The 25275-nt window shown below is 48.8% G+C and overlaps 1 protein-coding gene and 1 non-coding gene across 3 annotated transcripts in view; one reads left to right on the top strand and one right to left on the bottom strand.

The window, feature by feature from the left end:
* The first annotated feature begins 8033 nt into the window (after positions 1 to 8033).
* Positions 8034 to 25275, top strand: part of LOC114022245 (zinc finger protein 239) — a 34288-nt gene continuing 17046 nt past the window's right edge. Inside the window, exons 1-2 of one of the 2 annotated variants that reach the window (XM_043528836.1) lie at positions 8092 to 8363; positions 10394 to 12442. In XM_043528836.1, coding sequence (XP_043384771.1) covers positions 10405 to 11544 — 1140 coding nt within the window. In that variant the 5' untranslated portion in view covers positions 8092 to 8363; positions 10394 to 10404 and the 3' untranslated portion in view covers positions 11545 to 12442. Of the gene's footprint in view, positions 8364 to 10393; positions 12443 to 25275 lie in introns of those variants that run through there. The other variant, XM_043528834.1, reaches the window with a different exon arrangement.
* TRNAV-AAC lies at positions 19646 to 19718 on the bottom strand. The gene has a single exon. It is a non-coding gene; the product is annotated as a tRNA-Val (tRNA).

Genomic DNA, 25275 nt, shown 5'->3' with positions numbered 1-25275 from the left:
TGCTGACTGTTATTTATCACCTTATTATCTTCTCGATGTTTGCAAATTGATTGCTTAATTATTTGCTCCATTATTTTTCCGGGTACAGAAGTTAAGCTGATTGGTCTGTAATTCACCGGGTTGTTCTTATTCCCCTTTTTATAGATTGGCGCTATATTTGCCCTTTTCCAGACATCTGGAATCTGTCCCATCTTCCATGACTTTTCAAAGATAATCGCTAATGGCTCATATATCTCCTCAGTCAGCAACTTGAGTATTCTAGGATACATTTCATCAGGCCCCGGTGACTTGAAGACATCTAATTTGTCTAAGTAATTTTTAACTTGTTCTCTTCCTATTTTAGCTTCTGATCCTACCTCATTTTCACTGGCATTCACTATGTTAGACGTCCACCACCAACCTTCTTGGTGAAAACCAAAACAAAGAAGTTATTAAGCACCTCTTCCATTTCCACATTTTCTGTTATTATTTCCCCCCCACCCCAATTAATGGGCCTACCCTATCCTTGGTCTTCCTCTTGCTTCTAATGTATCTGTAGAATGTTTTCTTGTTACCCTTTATGTCTCTAGCTAGTTTGATATCGTTTTGTGCCTTTTCCTTTCTAATTTTGTCCCTACATACTTGTGTTGTTTGTTTATGTTCATCCTTTGTAATTTGACCTAGTTTCCACTTTTTGTAGGATTCTTTTTCGATTTTTAGATCACTGAAGATCTCCTGGTTAAGCCAGGGTGGTCTCTTGCCATACTTACTGTGACAGGTTGGATCACAGAAACCCCCTTGAGGCTGCCAACTGATGTGCCAAGACTACTTCTGCCCCTGCTTTCCCGGCCAGCTTGGGACTCCAGAAGCCTGCCTGGATGTGCCAGACACGCTTGCCAGCCACAAACACAGACCCAGGTCTGAACCACGTCCCGCAAACTGCAGGCTTAACTGAAAGCAGCTTAAGAAATGTGCCTGTCTTTAACACTCAGATGCCCAACTCCCAGTGGGGTCCAAACCCCAAATAAATCCATTTTTCCCTATCTAAAGCATATATGGGGTAAATTCATAAATTGTTCGCCCTCTATAACACTGATAGAGAGGTATGCACAGCTGTTTGCCCCCCCCCCCCCCATATTAATACATACTCTGGGTTAAATAATAAGTAAAAAGTGATTTTATTAAATACAGAAAATAGGATTTAAATGGTTCCAAGTAATAGCAGACAGAACAAAGCAAAATAAAACAAAACACGCAAGTCTATGCCTAATACGGTAAGAAAACTGAATACAGATAAAACCTCACCCTCAGAGGTGTTCCAGTAAGCTTCCTTTCACAGACTAGGCTCCTTCTAGTCTGGGTCCAGCAATCACTCACATCCCCTGTAGTTACTGTCCTTTGTTCCAGTTTCTTTTAGGTACCCTTGGGAGTGGAGAGGCTATCTCTTGAGCCAGCTGAAGACAAAATGGATGGGTCTCCCATGGGCTCAAATAGATTTTTCTCTTGTGGGTGGAGACCCACTCCTCTCTCCTATGCAAAGTCCAGCTCCAAGATGGAGTTTTGGAGTCACATGGGCAAGTCACATGTCCATGCATGACTCAGTTTTTACAGGCAACAGCCATTGCCCACATGCTATCTTGAATGTCTCCAGGAAGACTTCTTATGTGGATTGGAGCCTTCCAAGACCCATTGTTTGTTAAGTGTTTCTTGATTGGGCACTTAATTTGCACGTTACTTTCTCAAGAAGCTGACCAAATGCTTTACAAAGGCTACTTAAAAATCAAGCAAGTATACAGCCAATATTCGTAACTTCGAATACAAAATGATACATGCATACAAATAGGATGAATAGATTCAGTAGATCATAACCTTTACAGAGATATGTTACATGGCAAATGTAGTATAAAACATATTCCAGTTATGTCATATAGACATTCATAAGCATATTTCCATAAAGCCTTATTGGGTACACCGTCACACTTACTATCTTTCCTATGCAATGGGATAGTTTGCTCTTGTGCCCTTAATAATGTCTCTTTGAAAAACCGCCAACTGTCTTCAATTGTTTTTCCGTTAGACTTGCTTTCCATGGGATCTTACCCATGGAAAGCAAGCTGAGCAAGCTGAGCAGTCCTTCTTCCTGGAACAGCATCCTGTGGTCAAGGAAGCCGAAGCCCTTCTGGTGACACCATCCTCTCAGCCAGGCATCTCTCTCTACCTGGGCCCCTACCCTTGACTGGAAGGATCGAAGAGAATACCTCCTGCACTCCCAACTCCTTCACCCTTACTCCCAGAGCCCTGTAGTCACTTCTGATCTGCTGAGGGTCATACCTGCCAGTATCATTAGTGCCCACATGGATGAGTAACATGGGGTAGTAGTCAGCGGGCCGGATGATCCTTGGCAATCCCTCTGTAATGTCTTGGATACGGAGCCCTGGCAGGCAGCATACCTTCCGAGATGCCATGTCAGGGTGATGGGTGCTTCTGTTCCCCTCAGAAGAGAGTCACCAACCACCCCCACCCTATGTTTATTCCTGGGAGTGGTGGCTGCGATCTTCCCAGCCTTGGGGGTACATGGCTTCTCCTCTTCCAACTTTGGGGGTGATTCCTCATTGCTCGTTGCCAGTGCAGCATATCAGTTTTCCATCACCATGGTGGGTGGGTTGGGAGTAGGGCTGGAGCACTGCCTGCTGTCAGAAGTAACCAGCAGCCAGTGTCCTCCCTGTGACAGAGCCATATCCTCCTTCCCCGGTGGTGTGACAGCAATCATCTGTAGCTGGATAGTTTCCTCAGTCTTGGATGTCTCCATATGAATACTCTTGACGAATTCTTCAAGGGCACAGATGCTCCTCAGCCTAGCCACCTCCACCTCTCCCACCTGCTTCCTGAGAGGAACAAACCATCCTGATGTGTAGAAAGAATAGTAAATATGGCAGGCGACCAGCTTGGCTTAACAGTGAAATCCTTGCTGATCTTAAACACAAAAAAGAAGTTTATATGAAGTTGAAGATTGGACAAATGACCAGGGAGGAGTATAAAAATATTGCTCAGGCATGCAGGAGTGAAATTAGGAAGGTCACATCACACTTGGAGTTGCAGCTAGCAAGAGATGTTAAGAGTAACAAGAAGGGTTTCTTCAGGTATGTTAGCAACAAGAAAAAGGTTAAGGAAAGTGTGGGATCCTTACTGAATGGGGGAGGCAACCTAGTGACAGAGGATGTGGAAAAAGCTAATGTACTCAATGCTTTTTTTGCCTCTGTCTTCAAGAACAAGGTCAGCTCCCAGACTACTGCACTGGGCAGTGTTAGGATATAGATATTCAGGCCTGTCTGTAAAGGCCTATACTTTAAGAATTTAGGTCTATTCTTATCACTTAGCTAGTTATAGAGGTATAAAAGAAAGAATCAAAATCACTGTCTGCCGGTGCAAGAGCCTTCTTTACTGTGACAGTCTGAGGCCCTGTGCTTAGGCTAAGGCCTTTGGCTAAGCAGCAGAGGCAGCCATAAACTGGGAAGTGAACGGTCACATCCTTACATTCCAAACTAGTCACATTGAAATAAGGTGCTTTAGGGCTGTTAGGAATACAATCCTGTACTATCACCTCCAGAGAAAGGGAAGTGCCTAGAAGATGTAAAAGCAAACTTAGTTTGATAGCATCCTGTCTGGCAAGAACTCACTTATTAATAGCTGGGATGTGAAATCCTTATTTCTGTGTTTGTTCTATCACTGTAGTCCCCATTTCCCTATTGTTTGTCTGTATAATCTCTGCTCTGGTTCTGTGATTGTTTCTGTCTGCTGTATAATTAATTTTTCTGGGTGTAAACTAATTAAGGTGGTGGGATATAATTGGTTAAATAATCATGTTACAATATGTTAGGATTGATTAGTTAAATTTCAGGAAAATCATTGGTTAAGGTATAGCTAAGCAGAACTCAAGTTTTACTATATAGTCTGCAGTCAATCAGGAAGTGAGTGCGGGGGGGGGGGGGAATGGGAACAGGGAATGGGGGTGGGGAATTGGAATCATGTTTTGCTAAGGGAGGGAATGGGAATGAAATGGGGGTGGGGAAATTGGAATAATGTTTTGCTAAGGGGGGGAATGGGAACAGGGACACAGGTAAGGCTCTGTGGTGTCAGAGCTGGGAAGGGGGACACTAAGGAAGGAAACTGGAATCATGCTTGCTGGAAGTTCACCCCAATAAACATTGAATTGTTTGCACCTTTGGCCTTTGGGTATTGTTGCTCTCTGTTCATGCGAGAAGGACCAGGGAAGTAAGTGGGTGAAGGAATAAGCCCCCTAACAGCCAGCACAGTATGGGGAGGAGGTAACCAGCCCTCTGTGGAGAAAGAAGTGGTTCAAGACTATTTAGAAAAGCTGGACGAGCACAAATCCATGGATCCAAGGGTGCTCAAGGAATTGGCAGATGTGATTGCAGATGTGATTGCAGAGCCATTGGCCATTATCTTTGAAAACTCATGGCGATCAGGGGAGGTCCCAGATGACTGGAAAAAGGCTAATGTAGTGCCCATCTTTAAAAAAGGGAAGAAGGAGGATCCTGGGAACTATAGGACAGTCAGCCTCACCTCAGTCCCTGGAAAAATCACGGAGCAGATCCTCAAGAAATCAATTTTGAAGCACTTCGAGGAGAGGAAAGTGATCAGGAACAGTCAGCTTGGATTCACCAAGGGCAAGTCATGCCTGACTAACCTAATTGCCTTCTATGATGAAATAACTGGCTCTATGAGTGAGGGAAAAGCAGTGGATGTGTTATTCCTTGACTTTAGCAAAGCTTTTGATACAGTCTCCCACAGTATTCTTGCCAACAAGTTAAAGAAGTATGGGCTGGATGAATGGACTATAAGGTGGATAGAAAACTGGCTAGATCGTCGGGCTTAATGGGTAGTGATCAATGGCTCCATGTCTAGTTGGCAGCTGGTATCAAGCGGAGTGTCCCAAGGGTTGGTCCTGGGGCCGGTTTTGTTCAATATCTTCATTAATGATCTGGAGGATGGCATGGATTGCACCCTCAGCAAGTTTGCAGATGACACTAAACTGGGAGGAGTGGTAGACATGCTGGAGGGTAGCGATAGGATACAGAGGGACCTAGACAAATTAGAGGATTGGGCCAAAAGAAATCTGATGAGGTTTAACACGAACAAGTGCAGAGTCCTGAATTTAGGACGGAAGAATCCCATGCACTGCTATAGACTAGGGACCGAGTGGCTCGGCAGCAGTTCTGCAGAAAAGGACCTAGGGAATACAGTGGACGAGAAACTCGATATGAGTTAACAGTGTGCCCTTGTTACCAAGAAGGCTAACGGCATTTTGGGCTGTATAAGTAGGAGCATTTCTAGCAGATCAAGGGATGTGATCATTCCCATCTATGTGGCATTGGTGAGGCCTCATCTGGAGTACTGTGTCCAGTTTTGGGCTCCACGCTACAAGAAGGATGTGGAAAAATTGGAAAGAGTCCAGCGGAGGGGAACAAAAATGATTAGGGGGCTGGAGCACATGACTTAGAGGAGAGGCTGAGGGAACTGGGATTATTTAGTTTGCAGAAGAGAAGGACGAGGGGGGATTTGATAGCTGCTTTCAACTAGCTGAAAGGGGGTTCCAAAGAAGATGGATCGAGACTGTTCCCAGTGGTAGCAGATGACAGAACAAGGAGTAATGGTCTCAAGTTGCAGTGGGGGAGGTTTAGGTTAGATATTAGGAAAAACTTTTTCACTAGGAGGGTGGTGAAACACTGGAATGCGTTACCTAGGGAGGTGGTGGAATCTCCTTCCTTAGAGGTTTTTAAGGTCAGGCTTGACAAAGCCCTGGCTGGGATGATTTATTTGGGGATTGGTCCTGCTTTGAGCAGGGGGTTGGACTAGATGAACCTCCTGAGTTCCCTTCCAACCCTGATATTCTATGATTCCACCAGCAGACACCTTTCACACTGGATGGTCCCCCTTCCTGGCTTTTTGTGAGTGGGAAATGCAAGCCACAGTCTCTACAAATCCATACCAGGATCTCGGTAGAGGCATCCATGGTTGTCTGTCTGGATACAGGCGCAGGTGGAGGAGACAGGAGCAGCGTTAGCACTGGTGATATGGCCCTTCCTAATCATAGCAATTATAGAATGACTCCCTACCACAAACTCCCTCTCAAACTCCCCTGTTGGCTAGCTCCCCTTGGTCGCTTAGCCTCTGGCTTTTAAGGCCTTAATGTGGTATATTAATTTTATAGCCTGGACTTTAGCTAAGAAAACAGACAACATATTTCCCAAGAATTCATTATGTGGGTTTATTAAAATCATTTCACCAATATGAATATTTTATGTGTAACAGCAGAGTACTACACATGGTGATGATAATGTTTTGGAACTCAGAAGAATAAATAACTTCCAGCAAATGGCCGAAGCTAAGGGTTGGAGAGAGAGAGACTGTCATCTTCCAGTCTTCGCCCCAGCTTGGTGGGGGTTCTTTTCAAAGCAGTGTGACCTAGTGGATGGAGCACTGGACCAGGAATCAGGAGACAGGATTCCATTCCTGGCTTTGCCACTGGCCTGCTGGGTGACCTGGACAAGTTGCTGCCCCTCTGAGTGCCTGAGTTTCCCTGTGACATGGGGATACTGATACAGACTTCTTTTGTGAAGTGCTCTGGGCTCTGCTGATGCAAAGCACTGGGTGTAATTGTGGTGCTGTGGGACTGATTCTGATCTCCCTCCCATGGCCGTAAAATCAGGAGCAGCTTCTCAGAAGGCAAAGCTGTGTAAAAACTGGTGCATGTGAGCAGAGAATCAGGTCCTCTACATCCATGATGGAGCGATAGCGCTTGGTCTGCAGTTCAGGTTGCAACTGGATTTCTGGTATTGTGCCCTCCCCTTCTCATCTCTCACTGTACGGCACTTTCTGGAACTCTTCCAGCCCCAGGGGACAGCAGGAGCCCTGAGCCTCTCATCTGGACTGTCTAAAATCCATCTCTCACCCCTTTCCCTGCACAGACAGAGCTCACGGTGCCAGCTAAGCTCAGGGGAAACCCTTGACTTCAATGGGCTCAGGATTTCACTCTTGTTTTGGGGAGGAAGTGGCAGACCTGGAGTGACTATTATGTAGTGACTATTCCTGTCCAGAGGAGTACAGGGTGGGAGGTAGGAGCAATCTTCCAGAGCTCAGGGGCTGGGATAGGAGCAATAGGATCTGCCCCCTCTCTCTCTCTGCAGTGGGGTTACCACCTGGCAGGTATTTGACCAGCGTGGCCGGGTTTTTTATGGATTTGCCAGTTGCTGGGGGGTGGGGGCTGGGGGCATGTTTGTGGGCCTACAGCTTTGCATTATGTTCATAATGCACTGGGATAGCTAATGTTAAAAGTTTCTGTGTCCAGCTGAAGATGCTGCCGTGTTCCCACTTCTGTGGTTTAAGCAATAACAGATCAAAACTGTTGAAAATACAGCAGCTGTTTGCCCACCAACACGCAAGTGCACAGCGCAGGTGTAGGAGAGAAGGTTTGAGTCACTTGAGAGGGTGGAGACAGGCGATGTTATCAATCTTATCTAGAAAAAAGAAAAGGAGTACTTGTGGCACCTTCGAGACTAACACATTTATTTGAGCATAAGCTTTCGGGAGCTACAGCTCACTTCATCGGATGCATTCCGATGCAGTGAGCTGTAGCTCACGAAAGCTTATGCTCAAACAAATGTGTTAGTCTCTAAGGTGCCACAAGTACTCCTTTTCTTTTTGCGAATACAGACTAACACGGCTGCTACTCTAAAACCAATCTTATCTAGATGTATCATCTCCCCAGATGCAATAAGTGACTTTTGAAGGGGGGGTTGCCGAGTTTCCTTGTGGTTGGGGGTTGTAGAGAGCTTGCCGTGTGGGGGAAGGGGGTGGGGGAAGAAAAACCTCAGCTGGGATTGGAGACACTGGAAATGCTGGACTAGGGTTGCCTGCCCTCCAGAGTGTCCTGGATTGAAGATTAATCTGTAATGAAAGATTCTGTCATGTGATGAAACCCATTCATGCCTCCACAATGGGCAGCAGCCCTGTCTGGACACGGACCTTGGTCCGGCAGGGAGCTGGCTAATGAAATGATGCCCAGTAACACCAGAGGGCCCTGCTCTGCTTATTGCTCCGGGAAGGAGACGGCTGCTGCTGTCTGCCTGCCTGCTCAGCACATCGGGGGTTGAACTTCCCGGGTCAGACGCTGCTGCCGCCTCCATTGTGAGCCGGGAGCCCGGGCCTGAGCAGCTGCCGCTGCCCAGCGGGGTGTGTGCGGGGAGAGCCCTTCCCTAGCGCCCCTCGGGGCCCAGCCGGGGGGACTTTCTGCGGGGGCTGGAACCAGCCCCTGGGGCAGCCCCGGGCTCTGCCGACACCAGCCCCTGAGCCGGAGCCTGCAGGTGAGGGGAGAGACCCGGGGAAAGGGCTGGGGCCGGGCAGGAAAGTGACTCTGCACCAACGGCCCCTCCTCGCCCCAGCTCTGCTCCCGGGGGGGCGGGGGTCTGCGAGTCCTGGAGCTGCTGCCCTCCCTGACCCTCCCCAGTCTCTGGCTCTCACAGCCCCCCCGGTTGCTCTGACCCTGCAGGGCACCAGCCGAGGACCCAGCCCTGGGGTTCGCTGGCTGTGACTGCGCTCTGCCCCCATCCCCACCCCTTAGTGCCCACCCCGGGCACTGCCCACCCCGGGCACACAGCTCCAGAGCGCATCCAGCCAGCTGTGTCTGTGCTGGGGCAGCAGCAGGAGCAGGGCTGGGGCTGAGCTCCCCACAGCTGATCGGCTCCCAGGTCCCCCTACTCCTCTGCCATACCCCAAGCTAAGACGCTGTGGGGTGTGAGGAGTGTAGCGCCCAGGCAGCTGTCAGTCAGGGTTCGCTGACAGGATGACTATGAACCACCAATGTGGTGTGACTACAAAGCAGGCAAATGTGATCCTAGGATGTATGAAGTGAGGCATTTCCAGTGGAGCTAGGGAAGTGTGTGGATGTCATCCTGCGAGGTGCTGGGGAGACCTCCTCTGGGATGCTGGGCACAGTCTTGATCACCCATGGCCAAAAACGATTAATTCAAAGTGGCCCAGGTGCAGAGAAGGGTTGGTAGGATGCTCGGGGGTATGGAGGGCCAATCTTCTGGGAGGAGGCCAGAAGACTTGGCTTGTTTAGCCTAGGAAAACGAAGGCTAAGAGGAGATGTGATATCTCACTATAAATATATCAGAGGATGCGGGGAGCACCAGGGAGGGAGAAGAACTCTTTAGGCTAAAGGACAACATTGGGCAAGAACACATGGGGATAAACTTGCTGAACAAATTCAGGCTGGAAATTAAAAGATGATTTCTAGCCTGGGGACAAACCACTTAATGCTTTTTGAGAGAGAGCTGGACAAATTAATGAGGGAGATTGTGCTATGGGATTGTATATGATGGGAAAGGGGTCAGCTGGCCCGGGAGTCCTTTCCAGTTCCTGTCTTATATTCCTAACGCACATGCTTCAGGGCTTCAGTGCAGGGGTCAGCAAGGGATTCCCCCCAATGCATTCAAGGGATGTGGGGTGTTTCTAATCTGTTTTCTTTGAAGTATCCCCATGGCTGGCGGTGGGCACTAGATGGTGGGGGCAGGGCTCAGAGGTGGCACTGAGCATTCTCTCAGGTGCTAGGCTGGCTGGTTCCTCCTCCCATGCTCAGGGTCTGTCTGGTCGCCATACGTGGGCCTAGGAAGGAATTTTCCCCCAGGTCAGATTGGCAGTGACTTTAGGTTTTCACACCTTTCTCTGCAGTGTGGGTCACATGCCAGGATTATCCACGTATATCTCACTTTGACATTCCCCTGCCACTGGTGGGGCCTCGGGCACCGGTGCACCTCAGTCCCTCCTGCCTCTGCCTGTGGCACACAATAGTCTAGTCTCCTGTGGGCTGTGATATTTTGGTCTAATTCTGGTTGTTGGGCTTGGTGTGTGGGTGCTGGGTAGTGTTGGGGGCCTGTGATATGTGGGAAAGCAGTCTGGATGATCTGGTGGTCCCATCTGGCCTTAAACTCTGTGACACCAGAGTGGGGCATAGCTGGGGTTGGGCGTAGCATACATGCAGTGCACAGGGCTGGGAGAATGGCAGGGGGCAACATCGCCATGGGGCAGAGACCAGTCTCAGCTGTCGATCCACTTCAGTCCACAAAAGCCCAGTAGAATTTAAATATGAATATATTTGCATAAATATACATCTATTTGCAAACACCCCGAGTAGAATTTAAATTGGTGATCTATCCAAACTGATGTCTGGCTGTGGACCCTCCCCTCGTTCCTCTGAGACGTTGATTGTGGGAAATAGGTCTTGTCAGTTTTCCGTCTCCTCAGCAGATATTGGGGTTAGTTCCCCTTTCTGGAGTTCCCATTCCCACAGCCACAGGGACTGACTCCTGCCTGGGTTCTCTCTCTGTCCCAGCAGGTGATGGGATGGTGAGTGAGAATGAGGAGGAGAAATCTCAGCAGGAAGGTGCTGAGCAAGTGGAACTGCATGGGATAGTATTGGGAAGAGCTGAAGGGGATGTTTCCCAGAGCCCTGAGCAGGGAGACGCCTGTGAGAGTCAGCGCAGGCCAGAGAGGGAGCATGGAAACCAGCCAGAGGAGAGACTGGGTAAATCTACTCGTGGGAAAAGAGGGGACAAGAACATCCATGCAAAAACAAGCAAAACAAGCCAGCAAAGAAACCCAGCTGAGCAGAGATCGCTTGCCTGTGGTAAATGTGGGCAAAGCTTCCCCTGCAGCTCCGCCCTCAGCCTGCACCAGAGGAGTCACAATAGTGCCAGAGAGAAACCCTACAAATGTGAGGAATGCGGGAAAAGGTTCAGCCGGAGCTTGAACCTCATAATTCACCAGAGAGTGCACACGGGAGAGAGACCCTACAAATGCCCCGACTGCACCAAATGTTTCAAGAACAGCTCTGGGTTCCTGAGGCACCAACTAGCCCACACGGGCGATAAACCCTTCATTTGTCCAGACTGCGGGAAATGCTTCAATCGGAGCTCCACCCTTGTCACACACCAGAGGACCCACACGGGGCAACAGCCCTACAAGTGCACTCACTGCGGGAAAGCCTTCAGCCAGAGCTCCAACCTGATCAGACACCAGAGAACCCACGGGGGAGAGCGTCCCTACCCATGTCCTGACTGTGGGAAGAGCTTCACTCAGAGCTCCAACCTCATGACCCACCAGAGAATCCACACGGGGGAGAGACCCTACAAATGCACCGAGTGCGGGAAAGGCTTCGTTCAGATCGCAAGCCTTCTTTCCCACGAACGAACCCACATGGAGGGGAAACCCCATGAGTGTCCTGACTGCGGGAAAAGGTTCCGCTACAGCTCCAGCCTGACTTCCCATCAGAGAACTCACACGGAGGAGAATCCCTATAAATGTCCCGACTGCGGGAAAAGCTTCCCTCAGAGCTCAAACCTCAGCAGGCACCAGCGAATCCACACAGGAGAGAAACCTTATGAGTGCCCCGTGTGCGGGAGAAGCTTCATTCAGAAATCAAACCTGTTTGCTCACCAGAGAACCCACTTGGTAGACAAACCTTCCAAGTCCCCTCCCAAATGAAGGCTAGGCCTCTGCAGAGTCCAAGTGTTACTGCAGAGGGTATAGTGCAGAAGGGCTCATTCACAGCCTTTTAACTTACAGGGTGATGTTAACCTGGTTTAATAGGCTGTGTGAACATGCTATAATCCAGGCTCATTTTGGTTTAGACTAAATTGATTAGTTCAGGTCTCTACAGACAAAAAATTACCCCAGTCTAAGGGCCTCTCCGAGCAGGGAAGTTATTTCAGAATAAGGGAGAGTGTGAATTTGAAGTGCTACAGATATCCCCTAATGACATTGCATATGGACGCTCTCGTATTGAGATTTAGGGTCCATGTGGAGAGTTGTTCTAAAATAGCAGTAGCTAGTCAGTTTCCCCATGTAGACAAGCCCTAATTAAAGGTAGAATTATAAACTGATTTAGTTTAGCAGGCACAGCTGTATGTGTGATGTTCATATTTCCAACCTTGCTTGGCTTGGTTTAGCTTGAGGTGGTTACACTATGTTAATTAGACCTTTGTGAGTTTGTGTACGAATAAGGACTTTGCTGGAGCACTGACCTCCACTCCTATCAAAGGGGTGAACTTTGGGGACTAAAAATTAAAAAGGAAATGGGCAGAAAAAGTCATTAACAGTAGGTAGAAGATAAACAATTACATGATTGGACCAAGCAGAATCTACAAACTAATTGTAGGCAATGGAATAGGTAGATGTGAAAGAAACAAACAAGAACCACCAAATCTACTTTGTCATTTAATCCTTCCTTGCTATGTTGTGATGTAGCTGGCCCAGTGACCACAGCATCAGTTATTTGTGTTAACCTCCACCTTTCCAGCCCCTTCATCCAGTTACTGGTTGTAAAACCCACCTGCTGCATTTTCCCTCGTTGTACAAATGTGATTAAAGCTGTTGAAATGTGTATCAGGAGTGGTGAAAAGAGTGAAATGTGATTTTTAGCAGCATTGGCTGGAATTGCTGAAAATTGGCCTTTGGGTTGAGTTTGAGCTATGTTTTACCATAGCAGAAATACAATATACTAAGGTGCATGTTCCTTGAGAGGAGAGCTGGTCACAAATAGAATTCCTGTCCCACAGAAAATTCCAAGATTCTGAAATTTCATTTCATCCCTAATTGGGACAAAAAGTAGAATTCTCAGAATTTTTCACAAAATGAAATATTCAGAACAATTTCATTTTGACATTATGGAAATGTTTCAGTAAGAGCTAAACATTTCATTTAATGTTATAATTTGACTGTATTTCATTATATCGTATTATTATAGACATATAGAAATTTGGGCTGGAAGTTAACTCAAGAGGACATCTTCTCCAGCCCTCTGAGCTGACGCAGGACCAAGTAAGCTTAGACCATCTCAGATAGGTGTTTGTCCAACCTGTTCTTAAAAGCCTCCATTGATGGGGATTATAATATCATATATCATATCACATAATTAATATCGTTGAAATGATAACATCAAATTTAAATGTTTCAATAATTTCCCATAGAAAATTTTAATGAAGTCAATAAGTCCATGAGCAATATTTTGATTTAATCAAATCAACATCTTCTGATGGAAAAACATTCCACTAGAAAACTGTTGAGCAGTTCCTTTCTAGTGGAGAACCATGGCTGTTTCTGACTTTTTCACATTAAAACAAAAAAGCTGTGCTTATTGTTTTTGTACAATGTAATATTTCAAAGGAAGTGGAATAAGCAGTGTTACCCCTCTCACAATTTTATCACCAGTCTTGCAATATGTGGTGTTTTATTAATATCCGAGCTCCCAGAGTCATGTGTTTATGGGTGAATCTCAGTTTCCACTGGTGAAAAAAGTAAGTTTCTAGACCTTGAGGCTGCAGAGAAAAGCTTGAAAATGTGACCCCTGAAGATTCAAACACTAGAAGGCAAATGAAAGAACCAACGCATAGTACTTTAAAAAATCATGAGATTTAAAAAAAAGTAATCTCATGATTTTAGGGGATTATAATTCTTAAACATTGGATTTGGGCCAAAAGACATCTGATGAGGTTCAATAAGGATAAGTGCAGGGTCCTGCACTTAGGATGGAAGAATCCAATGCACCGCTACACACTACGGACCGAATGGCTAGGCAGCAGTTCTGCGGAAAAGGACCTAGGGGTGACAGTGGACGAGAAGCTGGATATGAGTCAGCAGTGTGCCCTTGTTGCCAAGAAGGCCAATGGCATTTTGGGATGTATAAGTAGGGGCATAGCGAGCAGATCGAGGGACGTGATCGTTCCCCTCTATTCGACACTGGTGAGGCCTCATCTGGAGTACTGTGTCCAGTTTTGGGCCCCACACTACAAGAAGGATGTGGATAAATTGGAGAGAGTCCAGCGAAGGGCAACAAAAATGATTAGGGGTCTAGAGCACATGACTTATGAGGAGAGGCTGAGGGAGCTGGGATTGTTTAGTCTGCAGAAGAGAAGAATGAGGGGGGATTTGATAGCTGCTTTCAACTACCTGAAAGGGGGTTCCAAAGAGGATGGCTCTAGACTGTTCTCAATGGTAGCAGATGACAGAATGAGGAGTAATGGTCTCAAGTTGCAATGGGGGAGGTTTAGATTGGATATTAGGAAAAACTTTTTCACTAAGAGGGTGGTGAAACACTAGAATGCGTTACCTAGGGAGGTGGTAGAATCTCCTTCCTTAGAGGTTTTTAAGGTCAGGCTTGACAAAGCCCTGGCTGGGATGATTTAACTGGGAATTGGTCCTGCTTCGAGCAGGGGGTTGGACTAGATGACCTTCTGGGGTCCCTTCCAACCCTGATATTCTATGATTCTATGATTTGGCAATACTGAGATGGGGTTTAGCTTTGAAAAGACAGGTACGGGACAGAGACCACCCTTTGTGAGAGAGAAAAAGAAGGTAACAGAGGGGAAATGGATAGTGAGGTTCAAAGTAACAGGTGTACATTCAATAAGACTAGCCAAAGGAATATTGAGGGTGAAAGCCTAGGCTAGAGGTTAAAAGTTCTTCTCAATCTCAATCTTCTCTGATCCAGCAGAAACTGAGGACTCACAACTCATTACTCTAAGTGGGACGCGGAATTACGCAGTAGGTCGGAGAAAAGTGTCCCTCTTCCTTAGAAGTTTTATTTAGGACACCTCAGGATGTTCACACGTTCCTGCTGAGTCCACAGACAGAATCCAGAGGGGGAGGCTTAGTACCTGAGATCAGACTATGGGAAAAGACCCGAGTCGAACAAGATACACGAATGGGACTGTTTTTGTGGATTCAGACTAACACAGCTACCCCCTGATACTATACATGAATGGGAGAATTCTGCTCTAGGCCTTGCCCTGTTCCTGAGCCCCCACCTGGGCAGACAGCAGTGCCCCATGCTCCCTCAGTTAGGACACTTCTGAGACCCACCATGCCGCCCAACTAAGGATCCTGTGCAGACCCCTTCCAGGGGTTACGGCAGAGGCTCTTGCTAGAGCCCTGGGTTCCTTGTGAATGGGAGAGTTTAATTCCCAAACTCAGGCTCTGGCAAACTGGGACATGCTAGGTTACAGTGCCCCTTAGATCCCCCTTTATAGAATGTTGGAAGGAAAAACAAAACCCAAATGTTGGAAAACTGGGAACTGCAGAGTAGAGATGATGCCTCCAACCCAACACAGCCCCACAACCTTAATTCTGCCCCAGGAGGGAGAACCCAGCAGTGTACCAAGTCCCTCTGCCTTACCCAATGGGCAGCAAATGCTTCCCAGTTCAATGGTACAGCATGGAGCCCATGGCAAAGGGGGAATTCTCTGGCCTGGGCTTGCATGAGATCAGTCCAGATGACCTCATGGTCTCTTCTGGCCTTAAACTGTACGAAATTTGGTGACTCACATGGATGGGCCTTATTAGATGGGCGGCGCTTCTATCCCATTCTCACTAATTCTCATGAATGGGTCAAGGAGACCTTTTGAACAGACCTCGTGGCCCGTCAGCTACCTGCTGTATCCCTCTACCAGTCCCAGTGGGGTGAGAGGGACAGAGAGAGGAGGGAAGCTGGTAGCCACGGAGCTGAGAACTGTAGCTACCAGCTGGAAGCAGCACTTGGTGGGGGCCTGGGGTCCATATATCATACTGGGGCACTGTTCAGGGAGAAGGGGCTCTGCACACCCTTAACCCCAGGAGTGGGGTGGAAGGGGAGGCACAGGTGGCCTAGACCCCAACTCTGGCCAAATATTTTCCACAAAAACGCTGTTCCGACTGATTCATAGGCTCATAGGGTTAGAAGGGTCATCTAGTCTGAGCTCCAAATTGGGAACTGAAAATTGGGTTATCACCAAAACACATTTTTCACAAACAGTGTCTGGTTTCCATGGGACATGTTTTTGTTGTCAGAAACCAAACACCCGAAAACAGAAATATTTCTACTTGGAAATGGTGCTGCAATGCATTGTAGGAGTTCACTCTCAGTCACTTGTTCTCTATGACCCCACGATCCTTTTCACAGTCACTGCTTTCCTGGACACAGGTCCCCACTCTGTAGATACTGCCTGCATTCTTGTTCCTAGATGTATGGCCTTGCATTTGGCTGTATTAAAACACGTTTGAGGGGACTCACCTTACCAAGCGATCCTCATTGCTGTCCTCATTATTTACACCCCGGTTGCCCTGTCCTCATTATTTACCACTCCGGTTGCCCTGTCCTCATTATTTACCACTCCGCAAATTTTGTCAGCAATGATTTGATATTTACTTCCAGATTGCAGATGAAACTGTTGAATAGAGTCAGGCCTGGTACCGATCCCTGCAGAGCCCCGCTAGAAACACCCCCCTCACGGATGATTTCCCCATGGATGGCCACTTTTTGAGATCTGTCAGTTAGTGAGTACTTAATCCATTGATACTGCATAGTGCTAATTTTTTAATCAGAATTGTCACAGTTCAGGACAACTGCACCTGTGTTCCCTCTCCATGGTCCCTGGAGGGCACCCCTGTAGGCTCTCAGGTCCTCATCTGCCCCTTATCTCTCTCCCTCCTGCCAGAGGTTTTACCAGACTGCACAGTTCCCTGCTTACACTGTGCTATCCCCAACCAGCCAGACTGCCAAACCCGGCCAGCCTCTGTGCTTTGCTTTCTCTTTGAAGGCTATGAACAGTTGTAGTTGCCAGAAACCACAAGTTACCAGGTAGTGCTTTATAAGCTACCACATTTATTCTTACTGTGGCAGCATTACAGAGAAAACATTAACACAATAAAAGTTCCTATCTGCATGCTAAAAGTTCACTAGCCGTCACCCAGCAGTCTTACGGGGCCTCCGGAGGCTAAGGTCCTTCTTATCAAAGAAATCGGATTTCATACTCTGATGAGATTACCTATTTGGCTGATAATGATGATTATGTAGCTGTAATATACTTGCACTTTGTAAGGCATTTGCGTTGTTTTCTCAGCTCTGCTAATCGCGGTGCTATGTGTCTGTTCCATGCACCTTGTTTACCCATACTCAGCTCACCTGGTCTCAGCGCTGGGTGTGGGCACCATGCACTGAATTTCCCTGTTCTCAGCTCCTTGGTCTTGCCTCTGTGTATCTGTGGCATCATGATCTCAGTTTTCCACCTTCTTAGTTCCCCGGGTTGTAACTCGGTGTCTAGGCCATATACTGAGTTTCCCTATTCATAGCTTCTGAGGTATTAGTGCTGTGTTTCTGTAACATGCACCCAGTTTCCCTATTAGCTCTATTGGTCTCAGCGCCATGTATATGTGTTCTACACCAAGATTCCCTTTTCTCCCTTCTCCTTGTCAGAGCACTGTGTGTCTGTCACATGCATTGATTTTATGTTCCCAGTGTCTCAGTTCTGTGCCATGCACTGTGTTTTCCTGTTCTCACATCCTGTGGTCTCTGTGCTATTTGTCTGTCCCTACACTGAGTTTTGCCATTCTGAGCTGCGTGACTGTGACGTGCTGACATTTTCCCCATTCTCAGCCTCTCTGGTCTCAGTGCTGTGTGTGTGCATGTGTGTGTGTCATGTAAAAACTTTTCCCATTCTCACCTCCCCTGATCTCTACACTGTGTGTCTGTGTCATGCACACATTTTTCCTGTTCTCAGCTCTCATTGTCTCAATATTTGCTTCTGTTCCATACACCAAGTCACCCCATTCTCTGTTCCCTGGTCTCCATGCTGTGCGTCTGTGTCATGCGCTGCTTTCCCCATTCTCAGCTGCCCTGCTTTTAGCTCTAGACATGTGTGCTATGCACTGAATTTCCCCATTCTTAGTTCACTTGGTCTCAATGTGACTGACATGTTCCGAGTTACCCAATTCCCTGCTGATCTCATTTGAGTCCTATGTTTGGGTGCCAGGCACTGAATTTACCTGTTCTCAATATCCCTTTTTTTTGTATTGTATGTCTGGGGCATGCACTGAGTTTTCCTGTTCTCAGCTCCCCTGGTCTCCTTGCTTGGTGTCTGTGACTGAAATATTGTCAGTTTGCCCATTGCCTGCTGATCTGATCTGAGCACTGCGTGTCTCATGCTATCTAACAGATTTCCCCATTCTCAGATCCACAGCTCTCAACACTGTGTGTTTGGGCTCTACACTGAGTTTCACTGTTCTTAGCTCCTCTGCTATGAGTGCTGTGTCTCTCTGCCATGCACTGACTTTCCCCATTTCAGCTCCTTTCATCTCAGTACTTTGTCTGTGACATGCATTATTCTCACTCCTTCCGGTCTCAGTGCTATGGGTCTCTGCCATGAACAGCCTTCCCCCATGTCACAGACTCTCAGGTTGTGCCCACTCTTGGCCCCATATGGTCCCTGCGGAGAACCCCCTTCAGTGTGACAGCCCTTCTCGGGGCTCCATTCTCTCTCAGGGGTTAAGCCCCTCTGCATCCTGGAACCACACTTCTCTGAGCCTTTAGCATGCCTGTCTTTCGCTGTGGGCTGCCTCAGGGAGTCCATGCTCTCTGGACCCCCGGGGCCTCAACTCCCAGAGGGAATAATGCAACCCTGTTCTCCAGACCAGAGTGACTCTCAGTCAGCGTAAAGGCGAAGGGTTTACTGAGTGTCTGAACACAGCATAGGAAACAATCAGGGCCCTCAGACCCGGCCTCCTTCAGCACAGTACATCTAAGTCTCCCCTGCATTCAGCTGGACTCTGTCTGCTCTCTCCCCCCGAGTCCAGAGACCCCACGCTTTCCAGCTAGGCATACGAAATAACCTGCCCCCAAACCCCGCTTCTGTCCTTTGTCTTCTGTCCAGGTAAACAGAGTCACCTGGGCCTCCTCTCCTCTCAGCTGTCCTTTGTTCCCCACTGGCTGGAAACTGCAGGTCAGATCACCGGGGTCCTCTCTCCGCATCCCATTATCCTCCCACTGGCCAGAACCAGCTGTGGCATCCGAGCTGGGCCTCCTAGTCACCAGTCACTGGGGTATCCATTCTCCTGGCCAGTGGCCGGGGTCCCAAGTTCAGTCGCTGGTGCTCTGTAACAACAGGTTTCAGAGTAGCAGCCGTGTTAGTCTGTATTCGCAAAAAGAAAAGGAGTACTTGTGGCACCTTAGAGACTGACCAATTTATTTGAGCATAAGCTTTCGTGAGCTACAGCTCACTTCATCAGGTGCGGTGCTTATGCTCAAATAAATTGGTTAGTCTATAAGGTGCCACAACAAACTCCCTCTCCCATCACCTCGTTAAACTGGTAACACCCAGGGAAACTGTGTACCAACCCCTCTGCATGCAAACCATTGAAAAAACCAAGAAAATCTCCCAATTTGTCACACCCACTCTCAGCTATGCTAGTCTCAGTGCTGTGTGTCTATGCCATGCACAGCCATCCCCTACTCGCAACTCTCCTGGTGTCAGTGCTGTGTGTCCATGCCATACACAGCCTTCCCACACACACAACTCTCCTGGTTTCAGTGCTGTGTCTTGCACAGCTTTGCTTCCCTCACAACTCTCCTGGTTTCACTGTTGTGTGTCATAGAATATCAGGGTTGGAAGGGACCTCTGGAGGTCATCTAGTCCAAGCCCCTGCTCAAAGCAGGACCAATCCCCGATTTTTGCCCCGATCCCTAAATGGCCCCCTCAAGGATTGAACTCACAACCCTGGGTTTAGCAGGCCAATGCTCAAACCACTGAGCTATCCCTTCCCCCAAAATTGCAGGGCTTGTTTCTGCCCGGTTTTGAACCAGGGACCTTTCGCGTGTTAGGCGAACGTGATAACCACTACACTACAGAAACCCAGCCCTACACAGCCTTCTTACGCTCTCAGTACTGTCTGTGTGCTATTCACAGCCTTCCCCCACTCACAACTGTCCTGGCCTCAATGCAGTATGTCTGTGCTACTGTAGCAGGGCAGTTACCCCACTCCTAGAAAAAAAGAGGAGGCTGATTGGGGAAGGAGCCACAGCAGGGGCCACGCCCCAACCAGGCCACACCTGGCCGTGTTATAAGGGCTCAGGGAGGAGCTGGGCCAGTCTCTCTCTCTAGCTGTGAAGAGAGAAGGATCTAGCTGCTAGGGAGAAAAGGGTACCCAGGGCTGGGGAAGGGAGGGGCTAGGCAAGGCTAGAGGAGCTGGGGAGCTCCAGCCTGGCAACTCCCCAGGCTGAGGCCTTGGTAAAGGCCTGTGCAGGTACTGGGGCTGAGAGGTACAGCCCGGAGATAGGTAGAGGCAGCTGGTCCAATCTCCTTGCCAATGATGAGGGGCCATGACAGACAGCAGTTTGCCCCAGTGAGTGGGGGCTAAATGATGACTGGCAGGAGCCACTGAGGCAAGGTGGGTGAGAGGGCCCCTGGGAGGGGAGACCCAGAGCGTGGGGGTACTGCTGGGGCAGAACCCCAGGGCAGGAGGGACACTGGGGCAGCGGCAGGTGAGACACCGGCCAGTAGGAGGTGCTCTGTATGCTGGATAGTTAATTCCCAAGATGACCCGCAGGAGGTGCTGGTGTCAGTGCTGTGTATCTGTGCCATTCACAGCCTTCTCTCACGTTCAGCTCTGGTATCAGTGCTGTGCGTCTATGCCATGCACAGCCTTCCCCCACTCGCAACTCTCCTAGTGTCAGTGTGTCTGTATCAGGCACAGACTTCTCCTACTCTCAGATCCGTGGCATTAGTTCTGTGTCTGTGCTATGCACAGCCTTCTCTCACTCTTGGCTCCCTGGTCTCAGTGCTGTGTGTCTGTGCCATGCACAGCCTTCTCCTACTCTCAGATCCATGGTGTCAGTGCTGTGTGTTTAAGCCATGCACCAAATTTCCCCATTGTCAGCTGCCGTGGTCTGAGCACTGGGTTCACAGAATCATAGAATATCAGCGTTGGAAGCAGAGGTGAAAGTAAGCTGGTACACCCCGGTACGGCATACCGGCAAGAGCTGGTGCATCGTACCAGGGTGGATCGGCTTCCCCAGGTGCAATTTAAAGGGCCTGCAGTTCCCAGCAGCGGCTGGAGGCCCCGGCCCTTAAAATTGCTGCCAGAGCCCTGCTGCCGGAGCCCTGGGGTAGCGGCAGCGGGGCTGAGGCGGCGATTTAAAGGGCCCGGGGTGGTAGCGGCAGCCGAGCCCTGGGCCCTTTAAATCGTCTCCGGAGCCCCACCACCACTTCCCCAGGACTCCGGCAGGCTCCAGGGACGATTTAAAGGGCCCAGGGCCGTTGTGGCAGGCGGGGCTCTGGGGACGATTTAAAGGGCCCAGGGCTCCAGCCGTCGTTACCGCCCAGGGCCCTTTAAACCACTGCCAGAGCCCCCGGCTGCCGCTGTTACCCTGGAGAGGGGGAAGGAGGCACTTGCCGGTACAGGGTGGGCCGGGGCTGGCTCTGACCTCCCCCAGCCCTGCCCCTTCTGCCCGAGGCACCGCCCCTTCCGGGGGCCAGAGCTGGCCCCATCCTACCCACGTACCAGTAAGTCCCTAGGCTTACTTTCACCCCTGGTTGGAAGGGACCTCAGGAGGTCATCTAGTCCAACCCTCTGCTCAAACAGGACCAATCCCCCTCTAAATCATCCCAGCCAGGGCTTTGTCAAGCCTGACCTTAAAAACCTCTAAGAAAGGAGATTCCACCACCTCCCTAGGTAACCTATGCCAGTGCCTCACCACCCTCCTAGTGAAAAAGTTTTTCCTAATATCCAACCAAAATCTCCCGCATTGCAACTTGAGACCATTACTCGTTATTCTATCATCTGGAACCACTGAGAACAGTCTAGATCCATCCTCTTTGGAACTCCCTTTCAGGTAGTTGGAAGCAGCTATCAAATCCCCCCTCATTCTTCTCTTCTGCAGACTAAACAATCCCAGTTCCCTCAGCCTCTCGCTAAATGATGTGCTCCAGCCCCCTAATAATTTTTGTTGCCCTCCGCTGGACTCTTTCCAATTTTTCCACATCCTTCTTGTAGTGTGGGGCCCTAAACTGGACACAGTACTCCAGATGAGGCCTCACCAATGCCGAATAGAGGGGAATGATCACATCCCTCGATCTGCTGGCAATGCTCCTATTTATACAGCCCCAAATGCCGTTAGCCTTCTTGGCAACAAGGGCACACTGACTCATATCGAGCTTCTCGTCCATTGTAACCCCTAGGTCCTTTTCTGCAGAACTGCTGCCTAGCCACTCGGTCCCTAGTCTGTAGCAGTGCATGGGATTCTTCCATCCTAATTGCAGGACTCTGCACTTGTCCTTGTTGAACCTCTTCAGAGGACTGGGTCAAAAGAAATCTAATTTGTCTAGGTGCCTCTGTATCCTATCCTTACCCTCCAGCGTATCTACCACTCCTCCCAGTTTAGTGTCATCTGCAAACTTGCTGAGGGTGCAATCCATGGCATCCTCCAGATCATTAATGAAGATATTGAACAAAACCGGCCCCAGGACCGACCCTTGGGGCACTCTGGTTGATACCAGCTGCCAACTAGAATGGAGCCATTGATCACTACCCATTGAGCCCGACGATCTAGCCAGTGTTCTATCCACCTTATAGTCCATTCATCCAGCCCATACTTCTTGAACTTGCTGGCAAGAATACTGTGGGAGATGGTACCAAAAGCTTTGCGAAAGTCAAGGAATAACACGTCCACTGCTTTCCCCTCATCCAAAGAGCCCCATGGACTTGTGCTCATCCAGCTTTTCTAAATAGTCCTGAACCACTTCTTTCTCCACAGAGGGCTGGTCACCTCCTCCCCATACTGTGCTGCCCAGTGCAGTAGTCTGGGAGCTGACCTTGTTCGTGAAGACAGAGGCAAAAAAAGCATTGAGTACATTAGCTTTTTCCACATCCTCTGTCACTAGATTGCCTAGAGGAACCCTGTTCTCCAGACTGGAGTGATTCTCAGCCAGCGTAAAACAGGAGGGTTTATTGAGCGTCTGAACAGAGCATAGGAAACTCTCAGGGTCCTCAGGCCTGGCCTCCCTCAGCACAGTACATCTAAGTTTCTCCTTCATCCAGGTGGGCTCTGCCTGCTGTCGCTCTCCAGTCCCAAGCCCCCGTGCTTTCCAGCTGGGCATCTGACATCACCTCCCCCAAGCCCCGCCTCTGTCCATTGTCTTCTGTCCAGGTAAACAGGGTCACCTGGGCCTCCTCTCCTCTCAGCTGTTCTTTGTACCACTCTTGCTGGAACCGGCTGATCAGGTCACTGGGGTCCTCTCTTCGCAGGCCATTCTCCTCCCACTGGCCAGAACTAGCTGTGATTCTCTAGCTGGGCCTCCCGTTCACCAGGACACCAGTCACTGAGGTATCCATTCTCCAGGCCATTGGCTGGGGTCCTAAGTTCTGTTGCTGGTCCTCTGTAACAAAAAACTCCCTCTCCCATCACCTCGTTAAACCAGTAATACCCAGGGAAACTGAGTCCCATTCCCTCTGCACGCAAACCATTGGAAAAACAAATAAAAAACCAAGAGAACCTCCCACTTCGTCTCACCTGGTGTCAGTGCTGCAAGTTTCCCCATTCTCAGCACCCCATGTTTTATCACTGGTTGTCTGTGCTCTGCACCATGTGTCCCCATTCTCAGCTGCCCATGTCTTAACTCTGTGTTTGGGCCGTGTACTTAACTTCCCCATTCTTAGCTCCCTTGGTCTCAGCACTAAGTGTGGGTGCCCTCCCCTGAATTGCCCCCTTCTCAGCTACCCTGTTCTCAGCTGCACATCTGTCATGTGCTGAGTTTTTCCATTCTCAGCTCCCCTGTTCTCAGTGCTGCATGTCTGTGCCATGCACCAAGTTTCCCCATTGTCAGCTTCCCTGGTCTGAGCACTGAGTGAATGTGTGTCTCACCTCTGTTTGTCTGTGGCATACTCTGAGTTTACCAGATCTCAGTCTCAGCACTGAGTGCTTGTGCCATGCATTGAATTTCCCCATTCTCTGTTCCCCGGGTCTCAACACTTTGTTCCTGGTCTGTACATTGAGTTTTCCTGTCCTTAGCACCTCAGGTATTAGTGTTTTGTTTCTGTGACATGCACTGAGTTTCCCCATTCTCATCTCGACTGGTCAGTATTTGCAAGGCCATGGCAGTGAGGGTGGAGTGGTACACTCTTAAAAATGGTGTCCTCTGTGTGTGATACTGGAGAAAACCACATCTGATTTTGTCTCAGTACTGGACAGCGGAAAAACCATACCCTATCCCGCCCCCCCGATTGTCTGTCTTAAAACCGGATGAATGGCCTGCCTGTGTAAGAACTCTGCAGTAACAAACGCAAAATAATCTGGCCCTTCATAGGCTTGGTGTCTATAATAGACACTGAATTAAATCCTGAAGTAGGAGGATTAATATCCCTGCCAAAATGATCTTTTATTGTAATGATTTTGAAAAATTTCAAACCTTGAAAATATTGCTTCAAAAGATATTATGGGTTTTTTTCCTTATTTGTTTAATTTTATTTTCAAATGTAGGAGCAAAGTCCGGTCACACATAAAGGCTGGAGGACTGTTCGTATCCTTGACAGCAGTGACTCTGGGTAGAATTTAGGATCATGGTGGAATCCAGCTGAACACAGGCTCCTGGCATGATGCTGTGTTGCTAAGGGTATGTCTACACTATGAAATTAGGTTGATTTTATAGAAGTCGATTTTTAGAAATCGATTTTATACAGTCGACTGCGTACGTCCACACTAAGCACATTAAGTCAGTGGAGTGTGTCCTCACTACCGTGGCTAGCATCGACTTATGGAGCGGTGCACTGTGGGTAGCTATCCCACAGTTCCTGCAGTCTCCACCGCCCATTGGAATTCTGGGTTAAGCTCCCAATGCCTGATGGGGCAAAAACATTGTCGCAAGTGTTTTTGGATACATGTTGTCAGTCGCCCTTCCCTCCGTGAAAGCAACGGCAGACAATCATTTAGTGCCTTTTTTCTGTGCAGATGCCATACCACGGCAAACATTGAGCCCGTTCAGCTCAATTCACCGTCACTGTGGCTGTTGTGTCCTAGGTGCTGCTGTCAGCAGATGGTGCAATAGGACTGCTAACCATCATCATCCACCATTTCCGCTGCAACTCTGCTCTCCTGCAGATGCCATACCACACTCAGCTCACCGTCACCGCTGCTGTTGTGAGCATTGTAAACACCTTGTGCGTTATCCTGGAGTATATGGAGAACTGGGCTAAGAGACGCCAGCGCGAGGAGGATTTTGATGAGGACATGGACACAGATGTTCCTAAAAGCACGGGCTGTGGCAATTGGGACATCATGGGGGCAGTGGGGCAGGTTGATACAGTGGAACGCTGATTCTGGGCCAGGCAAACAAGCACAGACTGATGGGACCACATAGTGTTGCAGGTATGGGATGATTCACAGTGGCTGCAAAACTTTCGCATGCATAAGGCAAC

Source organism: Chelonia mydas, chromosome 14 (genome assembly GCF_015237465.2).
Source record: "Chelonia mydas isolate rCheMyd1 chromosome 14, rCheMyd1.pri.v2, whole genome shotgun sequence".
Taxonomy (NCBI): Eukaryota; Metazoa; Chordata; order Testudines; family Cheloniidae; genus Chelonia; species Chelonia mydas.
Note: the sequence above shows the minus strand (reverse complement) of the source record. Positions and strands in the feature narration are given on the sequence as shown.